The sequence below is a fragment of the Thunnus thynnus genome, chromosome 3, assembly GCF_963924715.1.
Source record: "Thunnus thynnus chromosome 3, fThuThy2.1, whole genome shotgun sequence".
Taxonomy (NCBI): domain Eukaryota; kingdom Metazoa; phylum Chordata; class Actinopteri; order Scombriformes; family Scombridae; genus Thunnus; species Thunnus thynnus.
In genome coordinates, this window is record NC_089519.1 from 39042928 (window position 1) to 39057867 (window position 14940).

The window sequence follows — 14940 nt, forward strand, 5'->3', positions numbered from 1 at the left end:
TCCAGCTTCACTAGTCTGTCCAACACTGTGAGCTGCAAGGCCACACAAACACTTAATACCCTTAAACAAAGCTCCAAACAGCAACGTGAGGTGGTCAGACAGTCAAATGTGTGACCTGTTCTTTACCACAACACCCTTTGTAGAATTAATTGACCAGTTCTTGCATCTGTTGGAGCCATGATGCCCATGTGAACTGTCTAAACCGTTTTTAGTAACAACCACGGCTTGAAATTGAAGCCTTTAAAGTGCAACACTGACGGCCGCTAGCTGCTCCATTCAAACAGCCTCAACGTCTCTCTAGAAACACCGAGTCACTCATTGTTTTCAACGAGTCATTCTGGTCTCAGTCTCTAAATCCAAACCCTCTAATAAGTGTGCTGCTGGTCATTTTGGAAATTATTGCTTCATTAATAAGATTTGAAGACTTATAGTCGCTTTGATATCTGCCGTGTGGATGTTGATTGACAGCTGTGATTGACAGTTGCCTCCAGGACCCACTGTTGTAATATTTCACTAAGTTTCATGTTACTTGCTAACGATACCTGCCCTGTTAGTTAGCTAACGTTAGCTCTAACTGTTGCAGGTATACAGACCACCTGAGGTGCAGCTTCACATGTTGTGATTACAGTAGTCGGAGTTTGTGTCTCTTGTGTCTGTTTTCCTCTCATCCAGCAGTGAGTCTGCAGCGTTTTACTCACAACCCTTTACAGGCCAGAGCAGCTCACCTGAGAGCATCAGTATACATACACACCTTTATTTATTGATAGTTGACATGAAATAGATATTTAATGACACATGACATTTCGTTACTGACGTGTTTGTTTATAACATCATGTAGTAGGAGTGTAGGTGATCAGCTGTTCCTCTGCAGGTGTGAACACATCGGTGTGTGTGCTGATGATGTCATCTCTCACCTGTGTCAGGTGGTCTCTGAGCTGCAGTTGGATCAGTCTCCGGTGATGCCGGACGTTCTCAGTCTGGCGGAGCTGCAGCGTGACGGGGTTCCTCACACCGACGACAGCCTGAAGTACGAGTACAGGCTGCAGCAGCACAGATACGGTAAGACATGGACAGGAAAACACACCTGTCTGCCACCGACTGACCGCAACACACCTGCATGTTACATCACTGGTTCATTCACATGTACACGTTACAAACACGTTACGTGTGCATGTGTGCAATCGCAACAGATGTTATCTCAGGGCTCTTTCCACATAGAGCAGGTCTAGACCAAACTAATCTACAGAGACCCAACATTCCTCCATCAGCAGCAGGAAAAACTCCCCTTTAACAGGAAGAAACCTCAAGCAGAACCCGACTCTAGATGGCGCCATCTGCCTCGACCGGTTGGGTTGAGAGAGGAAGAAGGAGGGAGACACAGAGAAGCATAACAACAACAATAATAACAATAACAACATCAGTAGCAGTGGCCAAACTGACAATTGAAGCTGCTTGCACCTGGCGTGCATCGGAGGGAGCAGCAGCTGTGGTATCGCTACGCTTAGCGGAGGTCATGGACATGTTAAATATCACTTCCTGTCATAGAAGTACAGCACCTGTAACTTCCTGTTATGACTGTGACTCAATAATGATACGTAGATGTGTTCAGGCCTTATCAAGCATGAGAGCTTTGGAGCAGGTTGGACGATGTGCATTTCAGTTAGAACTACTTCCTTTTTTAAGGTGAAACATTGAAATTCGCCACATCGCCACTGTGTTCAATGAAAACTCACAATTTTGATAACTTGTCATTGCAGAGGACTTCAGATGAAACTGACCAGATGCAAAGTCAGTCAGGTTAAAACTCTCGGAGGAGTTTGTTACAACAGTTTTTTCATGTTGAAACAACAAAAAGCTGCTCTGTGAGCGAAGAGAATGAATGTTTCAGACAAGCTGCTAAAAGCTAAGAATGACTTTATAAATGAAAGAAGTCTCTGAGAATTCAACCAACCCGAGCACACAGTGACGGTGACGATGTTGGTGATGGTGACGGTGAGGGTGACAGTGACAGTGAGGGTGACAGTAAGGGTGACAGTGAGGGTGACAGTGATGGTGACAGTAAGGGTGACAGTGATGGTGACAGTGAGGGTGACAGTGAGGGTGACAGTGATGGTGTCAGTGAGGGTGACAGTGACGGTGACGATGTTGGTGATGGTGACGGTGAGGGTGACAGTGACAGTGAGGGTGACAGTAAGGGTGACAGTGAGGGTGACAGTGATGGTGACAGTAAGGGTGACAGTGATGGTGACAGTGAGGGTGACAGTGAGGGTGACAGTGATGGTGACAGTAAGGGTGACAGTGAGGGTGACAGTGATGGTGACAGTAAGGGTGACAGTGATGGTGTCAGTGAGGGTGACAGTGAGGGTGACAGTGATGGTGACAGTAAGGGTGACAGTGATGGTGTCAGTGAGGGTGACAGTGACGGTGACGATGTTGGTGATGGTGACGGTGAGGGTGACAGTGACAGTGAGGGTGACAGTAAGGGTGACAGTGAGGGTGACAGTGATGGTGACAGTAAGGGTGACAGTGATGGTGACAGTGAGGGTGACAGTGAGGGTGACAGTGATGGTGACAGTAAGGGTGACAGTGATGGTGACAGTAAGGGTGACAGTGAGGGTGACAGTAAGGGTGACAGTGAGGGTGACAGTGATGGTGACAGTGACGGTGACAGTAAGGGTGACAGTGAGGGTGACAGTAAGGGTGACAGTGATGGTGACAGTGAGGGTGACAGTGAGGGTGACAGTGACGGTGACAGTAAGGGTGACAGTGAGGGTGACAGTGAGGGTGACAGTGAGGGTGACAGTGATGGTGACAGTGAGGGTGACAGTGAGGGTGACAGTGATGGTGACAGTGATGGTGACAGTGAGGGTGACAGTGACGGTGACAGTAAGGGTGACAGTGAGGGTGACAGTGAGGGTGACAGTGACAGTGTCGGTAAGGGTGACAGTGAGGGTGACAGTGAGGGTGACAGTGAGGGTGACAGTAAGGGTGACAGTGAGGGTGACAGTGAGGGTGACAGTGATGGTGACAGTGAGGGTGACAGTGACGGTGACAGTAAGGGTGACATTGAGGGTGACAGTGAGGGTGACAGTGAGGGTGACAGTGACAGTGTCGGTAAGGGTGACAGTGAGGGTGACAGTGAGGGTGACAGTGAGGGTGACAGTGAGGGTGACAGTGAGGGTGACAGTGACGGTGACAGTAAGGGTGACATTGAGGGTGACAGTGAGGGTGACAGTGAGGGTGACAGTGACAGTGTCGGTAAGGGTGACAGTGAGGGTGACAGTGAGGGTGACAGTGAGGGTGACAGTAAGGGTGACAGTGAGGGTGACAGTGAGGGTGACAGTGATGGTGACAGTGATGGTGACAGTAAGGGTGACAGTGAGGATGACGGTGACGTGGTAAGGGTGACAGTGAGGGTGACAGTGAGGGTGACAGTGAGGGTGACAGTGAGGGTGACAGTGAGGGTGACAGTGAGGGTGACAGTGATGGTGACAGTGAGGGTGACAGTGAGGGTGACAGTAAGGGTGACAGTGAGGATGACGGTGACGTGGTAAGGGTGACAGTGAGGGTGACAGTGAGGGTGACAGTGAGGGTGACAGTAAGGGTGACAGTGAGGGTGACAGTGAGGGTGACAGTGATGGTGACAGTGATGGTGACAGTAAGGGTGACAGTGAGGATGACGGTGACGTGGTAAGGGTGACAGTGAGGGTGACAGTGATGGTGACAGTGATGGTGTCAGTGATGGTGTCAGTGAGGGTGACAGTGATGGTGTCAGTGAGGGTGACAGTGAGGGTGACAGTGATGGTGACAGTGATGGTGACAGTGAGGGTGACAGTGAGGGTGACAGTGATGGTGACAGTGATGGTGACAGTGATGGTGACAGTGAGGGTGACAGTGAGGGTGACAGTGATGGTGACAGTGAGGGTGACAGTGATGGTGTCAGTGAGGGTGACAGTGATGGTGACAGTGATGGTGACAGTGATGGTGACAGTGATGGTGACAGTGATGGTGACAGTGAGGGTGACAGTGAGGGTGACAGTGATGGTGACAGTGAGGGTGACAGTGAGGGTGTCAGTAAGGGTGTCAGTGAGGGTGACAGTAAGGGTGTCAGTGAGGGTAACAGTGATGGTGACAGTAAGGGTGACAGTGAGGATGACAGTAAGGGTGACAGTGAGGGTGACAGTGAGGGTGTCAGTGAGGGTGACAGTAAGGGTGACAGTGAGGGTGACAGTGAGGGTGACAGTGAGGGTGACAGTGATGGTGACAGTGAGGGTGACAGTGATGGTGACAGTGAGGGTGACAGTGATGGTGACAGTGAGGGTGACAGTGAGGGTGACAGTGAGGGTAACAGTAAGGGTGACAGTGAGGGTGACAGTGATGGTGACAGTGAGGGTGACAGTGATGGTGACAGTGAGGGTGACAGTGATGGTGACAGTGAGGGTGACAGTGACAGTGTCGGTAAGGGTGACAGTGAGGGTGACAGTGAGGGTGACAGTGAGGGTGACAGTGATGGTGACAGTGAGGGTGACAGTGATGGTGACAGTGAGGGTGACAGTGAGGGTGTCAGTGAGGGTGACAGTGAGGGTGACAGTGAGGGTGACAGTGAGGGTGACAGTGATGGTGACAGTGATGGTGTCAGTGAGGGTGACAGTGAGGGTGACAGTGACAGTTTTCTGAGGTCTAACTGAACTTTAACTTCTCTTCTCCACCTGTGTGTCTTTTACCTGCTGAACTGCCTCCTGCTCGCAGTGTTCCCAGCATGCCGTGCGTCGGTGGTGGCTCTGTATGACGGTCACTCTCTTGTGTCGGAGGTCAGCGAGGGTCAGCGCTGCGGCGTCATCCTGGATCGAACCTGCTTCTACGCCGAGCAGGGAGGACAGTCACATGACCGGGGCTACTTCACCCGGGATGGGCTGCAGGTGAGCTGACACCTCATGCAGGAGGTGCATCATGTGTAGCTGCTGCGTGTGCAGGTGAGCTCTGAGCGCAGGTGTGTCTGCTTCCTGTCTGCTTCCTGTCTGCAGGACGTGCTGTTCCCGGTGGAGGCGGTGGTCCTGGCAGGGGGGTACGTGGTCCACCAGGTGACTGCAGCCGAGAGCCTGAAGACTGGAGACCAGGTCCAGCTGCACCTGGACCAGGTAACCAATCACAGCTCAGCTGGAGACGAGCCTGAAGGAGAGAAATCAACTATAACTCCCAGGATGCATTTCACCACTAACATCCGATCAGAACATGAGAGCTTCATGTTCTGATTCTACGTTTATCTTTAAATTCCAATGAAACGTTCAGCAAGTCACTTTCAGATTCTGGCTTCTTCTCCATGGCAACAGCAGCCAAGGATCATGGGTAACGTAGTATTTAGAGGTATCCACCAAATAAAAATAATAATAATAATAAACTTTAAAACAGAATAAATAGCCCTAGATTATAGTATAAGATTATAAAAATATAAATAACAACAATAATAATTAAAGCAAGCAGTGATGATCGAGCCCTCGCACCTTCATGCACGTCGGCGGCGTATTGTGGAGCAACAAGATGCAGTGACGTATTTACCAGAAAGCAGCTGAAGTGCATAAACATCTTCATCAACAGAGTTAAATATCACTTCCTGTGCTGGAGAACATTATACATAATTATACATCATGTTGCTGTATATCATGTGTAGACCAAACACATTTCATGTAAATCAGATGATGTTTGTCACATAAGGTTGACTTCCTGTTGTCAGTAGGTGGCGCTCTGACTGTGGCACACACTGTGCACTACGTACTCAACATGTGTTCTATCGTTCAGTAAACAGTAGTGTGAATCAGACGCACTGAGCTGTAACTATCCCGTCACTTCCTGAGAGCCTCCTCGCCGGTTAGAGACGCGTAATATTTCCCTGAAAATAGTATACAGTCCACATACTGTTGGTTTCATACTACAGTTTTGGACAAATTGTTGGCTGTTGGCTCTATGTCTCCGTCAGGTCTACGGTCTGAACTGTCTCTCTGTGTCTCTGTCAGGTCTACGGTCTGAACTGTCTCTCTATGAGTCCGTCAGGTCTACGGTCTGAACTGTCTCTCTGTGTCTCCGTCAGGTCTACGGTCTGAACTGTCTCTCTGTGTCTCCGTCAGGTCTACGGTCTGAACTGTCTCTCTATGAGTCCGTCAGGTCTACGGTCTGAACTGTCTCTCTATGTCTCCGTCAGGTCTACGGTCTGAACTGTCTCTCTATGAGTCCGTCAGGTCTACGGTCTGAACTGTCTCTCTATGAGTCCGTCAGGTCTACGGTCTGAACTGTCTCTCTATGTCTCCGTCAGGTCTACGGTCTGAACTGTCTCTCTATGAGTCCGTCAGGTCTACGGTCTGAACTGTCTCTCTATGAGTCCGTCAGGTCTACGGTCTGAACTGTCTCTCTGTGTCTCCGTCAGGTCTACGGTCTGAACTGTCTCTCTGTGTCTCCGTCAGGTCTACGGTCTGAACTGTCTCTCTATGAGTCCGTCAGGTCTACGGTCTGAACTGTCTCTCTGTGTGTCCGTCAGGTCTACGGTCTGAACTGTCTCTCTATGAGTCCGTCAGGTCTACGGTCTGAACTGTCTCTCTGTGTGTCCGTCAGGTCTACGGTCTGAACTGTCTCTCTGTGTCTCCGTCAGGTCTACGGTCTGAACTGTCTCTCTGTGTCTCCGTCAGGTCCACCGGCTGTCCTGTATGGTGAAACACACGGCGACTCACATCCTGAACTTCGCTCTGAGGACGGTTCTGGGTCCGTCAGTCCAGCAGAGAGGTTCTCATGTGTCAGCTGACCGGCTCCGCTTCGACTTCAGTGTCAAGGTCAGAGAAACTGTCTTTAGACTGACAATCAATCAATCAAACTTTATTCACAAAGCACCTTTCAAACAAATCAAATGCAGTTGTGACAGATGTGGTGAGATGTAAGGAGACGACTCAGAGGACGTGTATGAATACTCTTCTGGTCTCTGCTACACATCTCACACAAATAGACGCTAAAACCTCTGCAGCGCTAAACAATATGCAGTTCTGGTCACCATCATTGGCACCCATGAAATGTAAGTACATCATGTAGCATGTAACAGCTTTGGTCTATAGACACTTATGTTTGGTGCAGAACAGCAAATGAAGAAACAATATCAATTTTTTTAAAAACAGGAGGAAAAAACTATAAAAACTGAAAGATTGCTGTGACACTGGTATCGGCACCCTTCATATCATTTAACCAACCTGTGATAAATTAGAAATCAGACTCACCTGTGATAATTTGTCAGTGCCCACATGACTTGAACTAGCCAATGAATGATGGCTTTAATGCTTGAAAAAGCCACTTGTTATTCCCTGTTCCTTATTCACAACGGTCAGGACGACGGAGCTGTCTGAGAGCATCTGAAGTGCTATCATAACCAAACATAAGACCTCTCCAAAGACCTTGGTGTCCTTGTTTCAACAGTTCCCAACGTTATTAAGAAGTTTGATAATTATGCACCTGTGAAGAAGGGGAATCAATGAGAGAAGCCTTTGAGGGTGCTCCCCAGTGTAAGAAAACTAGGTTCTCTAGCATGATAAAGACCCAAAGCACACATCCAAAAGCACTCAGGAATGGTTGAAAAGGAAAACATTTACTGTTTTAAACTGTCCAGCAATGAGTCCTGATGAAAACCTTTGGAGAGAGCTGAAACCTGGGGAGAGGAATCCTGCAAACATTCAGGAGCTCGAACAAATGGCAAAGGAAGAGCGGGAGAAACCAGCAGCTGACGGGTGGAGGCAGTCATCGTTGCCAAATATTAAGGACGGGTGCCTTTATTACTGTCCCCGTCATATATTCTATTTCTTCTTTGAAATTACTACATGTAAGTTGATGTTTTTTGTTGCTGAATTACTTTGGACATCCTCTTCAAATCCTCTGATGATACAAAATTTCCATTTATTACTGAAGATATTGAACAGGTTATACAAGCAATTCAAAGGTGCCAATAATGGAGACCAGAAGTGTACATGATGCAGCGCAGCCTGCCGTTATACAAATGATACCAAACAACAGGAAACAGCTCAGTAATGTAACAGTACCGACAGTAACTATATGCATTAATAATGCATAATTATTGCATAATTATTGCTTATTAGAAAACAAGAAAATAGTGCAGCAGCATTTTCCTGCACAACTTAACCTCAGTGATACAAAACGGCACTGTGAGGGACAGGAGGGACAGAAGGGGAGGCTACGGAGGGACAGGAGGGACAGGAGGGACAGAAGGGGAGGCTACGGAGGGACAGGGGGGACAGGAGGGACAGGAGGGACAGGAGGGGAGGCTACGGAGGCTCAGGAGGGACAGAAGGGGAGGCTATGGAGGGACAGGAGGGGAGGCTACGGAGGGACAGGAGGGACAGGAGGGACAGAAGGGGAGGCTACGGAGGGACAGGAGGGACAGGAGGGACAGAAGGGGAGGCTACGGAGGGACAGGGGGGACAGGAGGGACAGAAGGGGAGGCTACGGAGGGACAGGGGGGACAGGAGGGACAGGAGGGACAGGAGGGGAGGCTACGGAGGCTCAGGAGGGACAGAAGGGGAGGCTACGGAGGCTCAGGAGGGACAGAAGGGGAGGCTACGGAGGGACAGGAGGGACAGAAGGGGAGGCTACGGAGGGACAGGGGGGACAGGAGGGACAGAAGGGGAGGCTACGGAGGGACAGGAGGGACAGGAGGGACAGAAGGGGAGGCTACGGAGGGACAGGGGGGACAGGAGGGACAGAAGGGGAGGCTACGGAGGGACAGGGGGGACAGGAGGGACAGAAGGGGAGGCTACGGAGGGACAGGAGGGACAGGAGGGACAGGAGGGACAGAAGGGGAGGCTACGGAGGCTCAGGAGGGACAGAAGGGGAGGCTACGGAGGGACAGGGGGGACAGAAGGGGAGGCTATGGAGGGACAGGGGGGACAGAAGGGGAGGCTACGGAGGGACAGGGGGGACAGAAGGGGAGGCTACGGAGGGACAGGGGGGACAGGAGGGACAGGAGGGGAGGCTACGGAGGGACAGGGGGGACAGGAGGGACAGAAGGGGAGGCTACGGAGGGACAGGAGGGACAGAAGGGGAGGCTACGGAGGGACAGGGGGGACAGAAGGGGAGGCTATGGAGGGACAGGAGGGACAGGGGGGACAGGAGGGACAGGAGGGGAGGCTATGGAGGGACAGGGGGGACAGAAGGGGAGGCTATGGAGGGACAGGGGGGACAGGAGGGACAGGAGGGGAGGCTATGGAGGGACAGGGGGGACAGAAGGGGAGGCTATGGAGGGACAGGGGGGACAGAAGGGGAGGCTATGGAGGGACAGGAGGGACAGGAGGGGAGGCTACGGAAGCTCAGGAGGGACAGAAGGGGAGGCTATGGAGGGACAGGAGGGGAGGCTATGGAGGGACAGGGGGGACAGGAGGGACAGGAGGGGAGGCTATGGAGGGACAGGAGGGACAGGAGGGACAGGAGGGACAGAAGGGACAGGAGGGACAGGGGGGACAGGAGGGACAGGAGGGGAGGCTACGGAGGGACAGGAGGGACAGAAGGGGAGAAAAGGGGGAAACTATGAAATGTTTAACCCGTGTGAGGAGACAGTTTCTTGCTGATTATAACAACAGATCTGGTTCAGTGTCGTCGTTCTGATCTGAGTGTCTGTGTGTTGAGTTGTGTAGACGTGACCGCTGGTTTTAACGTGTTTCTTCTTCAGGGCTCTCTGAGTGTCTCTCAGCTGCAGCAGGTGGAGAGCTGCATTAACAGCATCATCTCAGCCAATCAGATCGTCCACAGCCAGGAGCTTCCTCTGCAGAGCGCCAGGAGCATCGCAGGGTTGAGGACGGTGGACGAGGTGACAAACTGAAAACATTCTCTGCTATAAACTACTGTTGATACACTTCCCGCTAATGTTTCACAATAAAAGCCATGGAACTCCTGCAACGATGGAAGGCTTTTGTTGTGAAACATCACTTCCTGTCTATCTTCTGTAACTCGTTTGTTTCATCACTCTGTTCCTGAAGCTCGGCTGCACAACCTTTATCTCCAAGATATCACTTATTACTGGCAACTTTCTCTCCACATGGTACAAAAAAAACTACAGCTCCCATGAAAAGAACTACAAGTAGCACAGGAGCTTTAATATTTCCAACTTAATAATCCAGAAGCACCTGAAAAGGAAAAAATAAGATAATTAAACCCAAACTTAACGGATGCAACGTCATTATGTTAACACTCAGTATTTTAAACCCTCTTATGACAAACCCAGTTATCAAACAACCTTCCTGAGCTGTCAGATGATGTAAACATGAAAATCTTTCCAACAGTAAGTGAAGGCAACATTACGTCAGCGGATCTTGGTTTTGTCCATGAAGCTCCTCGTTGTTTCCTCCTGCATCAGCGTCTCTGTCCAGCTGTGACGTTTAGCCTCTAGGACTCATGGGAAATATGAGACTCATGATCCAAGGCTGGATTTATACTGATGAGCAGAGTTGCTGCTGAGACCGGACCTGTCTCTTCCTGTCTCTGCAGGTGTATCCTGACCCGGTCCGGGTGGTGTCAGTGGCGGTGCCGGTCTCTGAGCTGCTGGACAATCAGACAGATAGACAGACGTCTGTGGAGCTCTGCTGCGGAACGTGAGACCGTAACACATCTGTAACACATCTGTCCACCTGTCTGTCACACTGTCTGTAGGCTGTAGATGTCGGACGGTAAACATGTTCGTCCGTCTGTGTGTGTTCAGTCACCTGCTGCAGACCGGAGCCATCGAGGATCTGGTGATCGTGTCAGAGAGACAGCTGGTCAGAGGGATCAGTCGAATCGTCGCGGTGACGGGACGCGACGCCACACGGGTCAGTAAACATCATCCTGCTGGTAACTCTGTAATAACTGATGTTTGTCCACATGGGGGCAGCAGAGAGCTGAATGTATTTAACTCTTTAATGTATCTGCTGGTTTACATCAAGAATCACTGGTGAGATGTTTTTAACTTCGGCTTACTGGTAAAACATAAAGAGCCGCAGAGTTTAAAGGGTGAGTTCACAGTTTTTCCAGTGTGTATTTGTAAATACTACCATTAATTGATCAGCTGATGGATGACTGAATGTTTCGGGTTTTGGTCGGTTGGTTGGACACAATAAGACGTTTAAAGACGTCAGCTTTGGCTTTAGAAAACTCTAACCAGTGTTTTTCATTGTGTTCATTTTGTCGACCACAACGATTAATTAATTAATCAGCTGATTAATTGATAATGAAAATGATATTTATCTGCAGCTTGACTGACGTTTGGTTTATTTGGATCATTTATATCCAGGCTAATTTCCCCAAAATACTATCAATACTATTGATGCTACTAATACTACTGATAGTGCTAATACTACTAATACTACTAATACTACTACTAATAATAATAGTACAGGTCCACAGCACACTGACTCATACTCACACAGTCAGTCAAGCGTAATCAGATATAAACACACATTATGAGCACGTTTCTCTTATGTAGACAATCTGCATAAATCCAAACTAATAATAACTTTGAATTAATTTCATGTGTGTAAATGAGCTCAGATTGAACTGATCTGTTAGTTTGTTTTCTTGCAGATGTCGGCTGTAACACACATCTTGTGTTTATTTATATTACTTGTTGTTGATAATTAATTTTTGATCTTTTTATTGTCTGTTTCTGTAAATTCGTGTCTGTCTCTTCAGGCTCGGGAGGCGGGTCAGCTGTTGTCTCAGGATGTGGACTCTCTGGCAGCCAGACTGTCAGGCTCCGCCCCCTCCTGTCTTGACTCCACCCAGCGTCTCGCTAAGGAGGTGGGCGTGGTCTCTGATGTAAGTACACTACCCATCATGCCCTGCAGCCAGTCAGCTGATGTTGAAAGATTGCTCATCACTGGCTGTGACATTACCCTGTCCTGATAGTTCCAGTCCTGACAGTTCCAGTACTGACAGTTCCAGTCCTGACAGTTACAGTCCTGATCGTTCCAGTAGTGACAGTTCCAGTACTGACAGTTCCAGTACTGACAGTTCCAGTCCTGACAGTTACAGTCCTGATCGTTCCAGTAGTGACAGTTCCAGTACTGATAGTTCCAGTCCTGACAGTTCCAGTACTGACAGTTACAGTCCTGATCGTTCCAGTAGTGACAGTTCCAGTACTAACAGTTCCAGTAGTGATAGTTCCAGTAGTGATAGTTCCAGTCCTGACAGTTACAGTCCTGACAGTTACAGTCCTGATAGTTCCAGTCCTGATAGTTCCAGTCCTGAAAGTTCCAGTCCTGACAGTTCCAGTACTGACAGTTCCAGTCCTGACAGTTCCAGTACTGACAGTTCCAGTACTGACAGTTCCAGTCCTGACAGTTCCAGTCCTGATCGTTCCAGTAGTGACAGTTCCAGTACTAACAGTTCCAGTAGTGATAGTTCCAGTAGTGATAGTTCCAGTCCTGATAGTTCCAGTACTGACACTTCCAGTCCTGACCCTTCCAGTACTGATAGTTCCAGTCCTGATAGTTCCAGTCCTGACCCTTCCAGTACTGACAGTTCCAGTAGTGACAGTTACAGTTATGTGTTTGACCTGTGCTGTGTCTGACAGGCTGTAGACAGCGGATGTTACTGTGTGTGTGTGTTTGACCTGTGCTGTGTCTGACAGGCTGTAGACAGCAGATGTTACTGTGTGTGTGTGTGCGTGTTTGACCTGTGCTGTGTCTGACAGGCTGTAGACAGCAGATGTTACTTTGTGTGCGTGTTTGACCTGTGCTGTGTCTGACAGGCTGTAGACAGCACTGCTGTGCCTCAGTGGCAGCGCAGAGAGCTGCAGAGCCGCCTGAAAGCTCTGCAGAGGAGCAGCAACACTGCCACCAGGAAGCTGGAGAGCAGAGAGGTGAGGCTCAAACAAACATCTGCAAACAGAATTATAAACATGTGACCATAACTGTCCTGTATCCTGAAGCTGGAATCACTTTTTTATGAATACTGTTGTGTTCAGTCAGTTTGTTAATGAACCTCTCCTGTCTGGTTCCCATCATGCTTTGCGCAGGCTGCAGTGAGAGCTCAGGCTCTGCTGGAGAAGAACGGCAGGAAGCATCTGCTGGTGGACTCTGTGGAGACGGACTCTGAGTCGGTATGTCCTCATCCTCTGATGATGATGATAAACAAACAGAGGAGCTTCTAATAATCGTGAGGAAACATGCAGCTGACTGTAACTTCTACACAGTCAGTGCTGGAAGAAGTACTCAGATCCTTTACTGTGGTAAAAGTACCAATACAGCAATGTAAAAATACTACAGTAAAAGTACATAGTTAGATCCATATACAGTGCTGCTTGACAGTTTGTGAACCCTTTCACACCCCATCACCCCTTTATATCTGCATAAATATGACCTAAAACATGATCAGATATTTTCACAAGTCCTAAAACTAGACAAAGTGAACCCAAATAAACAAATGAGACAAAAAAATAAACTACATTTATTTATTGGGGAAAATGATCCAATCTTACATATTTGTGGGAGTATGTGAACCCTTGCTTTCAGTAACTGGTGTGACCCCCTTTGCAGCAATAACTTCAACCAAACATTTCCAGTAAGTGTTTATCAGCTCTGCACATCGTTCCTCCTCACAGAACAGTCTCAACTCAGGGATGCTGGTGGGCTTCTCACCATGAACTACATGTTTCAGGCCCCTCCAAAGGGTCAGCAGATAAATCTGAGGGGTGGTGAGATGATTAATGGGAGAGGAAAGAAGAAAAAACAAAGTTCTGATACACAAATCTGTTTTCAGTTTTTGGACTTTTTCTCTAATCTTTGATTTTTGCTGAAATATTGGATCATTTGAACATTTATTGAAATGAAAGCATGTGAGAAGTTTAGAGGGAAAAATCACTATTTGGTGGAGCTGTTAACAACTCATAGACATGTGAAATGTGACCCCGACTACACACTGCTTTTTGTAAGACGTCAAAAGACAAAAAGGTTGGAAACCACTGGTTTCATCTTTAACAATGTGTTGTATTTTAAAAGCTTGTTATATTATCCATTGTGTCAAATCTTCATCTGAAAAGTAACTAAAGCTGTCAAATAAATGTAGTGGAGTAGAAAGTAGCATCACATGGAAATACTCAAGTAAAGTACAAGTACCTCTAACTGTACTTCAGTACAGTACTTGAATAAATGTACTTAGTTACTGTCCATCACTGAACATATTCTGTGTGTTCGGGACGGTACGATGTTTACGTTTTAACTGATGAGTCACAGGTAACGTAAGGTCACAGCTGCTGTTGCTATGCTCTGATTGGACAGTCCTTGGTCGGGGGAGGGGTTTACTGAATGTCTGTGTTTCCTGTCAGGTGGTGATGAAGACGGTGAACCAGCTGAGCTCCGTCTCTCCTCATAGTTACGTGATGCTGCTCGCCCACCAGAGGCATTCTGGGAAGGTTCTGTGTGCCTGTCAGGTTCCCAAGGTAACCGTGACACGTCTGTCAGTGACAGAGGGGGCGGGGTCTTGTTTGACACGTCTGATTGGCTGTCCTCTCTTTCTCTTCAGGAGACAGCGTCTCTCTCGGCCTCTGATTGGGCGGTGGCAGTGTGTCGTCACCTTGGGGGTAGCGCCGGGGGCTCGGCGCTGGTTGCCAGGGGAACGGGGAGCAGCAGTGACATCACAGCGGCTCTGAGGTGGGCAGAGGAGTTCGCTCGCCAGAGAACAGAACGGTGATGTCACATGATATTGTGATGTCACTCCTCAACCAGTTGATTAAATACATTTCAGACCAGGTTCCACATTCAGTCTGTGTAGGATCAGACGAAGGTACAGGTGACTGTAAGCCCCGCCCACAGCTGCAGTCGGGACATTCTCATTGGACGACAGGTTCATGTGTGAAGGTTTATTTAACAGGGATGATATTTTTTACATGTCTTTGTTTTAAAAGAAATAAAAACGTCACAGCTCACA

General features: G+C 48.7%; 1 protein-coding gene across 1 annotated transcript in view; it reads left to right on the forward strand.

The window, feature by feature from the left end:
* aars2 (alanyl-tRNA synthetase 2, mitochondrial (putative)) overlaps positions 1-14938 on the forward strand; it is a 31655-nt gene extending 16717 nt beyond the window's left edge. The window contains exons 12-23 of the mRNA XM_067585844.1: positions 924-1059; positions 4750-4919; positions 5025-5138; positions 6678-6818; positions 9710-9847; positions 10525-10628; positions 10736-10844; positions 11704-11829; positions 12764-12874; positions 13031-13114; positions 14339-14452; positions 14536-14938. Coding sequence (XP_067441945.1) covers positions 924-1059; positions 4750-4919; positions 5025-5138; positions 6678-6818; positions 9710-9847; positions 10525-10628; positions 10736-10844; positions 11704-11829; positions 12764-12874; positions 13031-13114; positions 14339-14452; positions 14536-14703 — 1515 coding nt within the window. The 3' untranslated portion in view covers positions 14704-14938. The remainder of the gene's footprint in view (positions 1-923; positions 1060-4749; positions 4920-5024; positions 5139-6677; positions 6819-9709; positions 9848-10524; positions 10629-10735; positions 10845-11703; positions 11830-12763; positions 12875-13030; positions 13115-14338; positions 14453-14535) is intronic.
* The last annotated feature ends 2 nt before the right edge of the window (positions 14939-14940 follow it).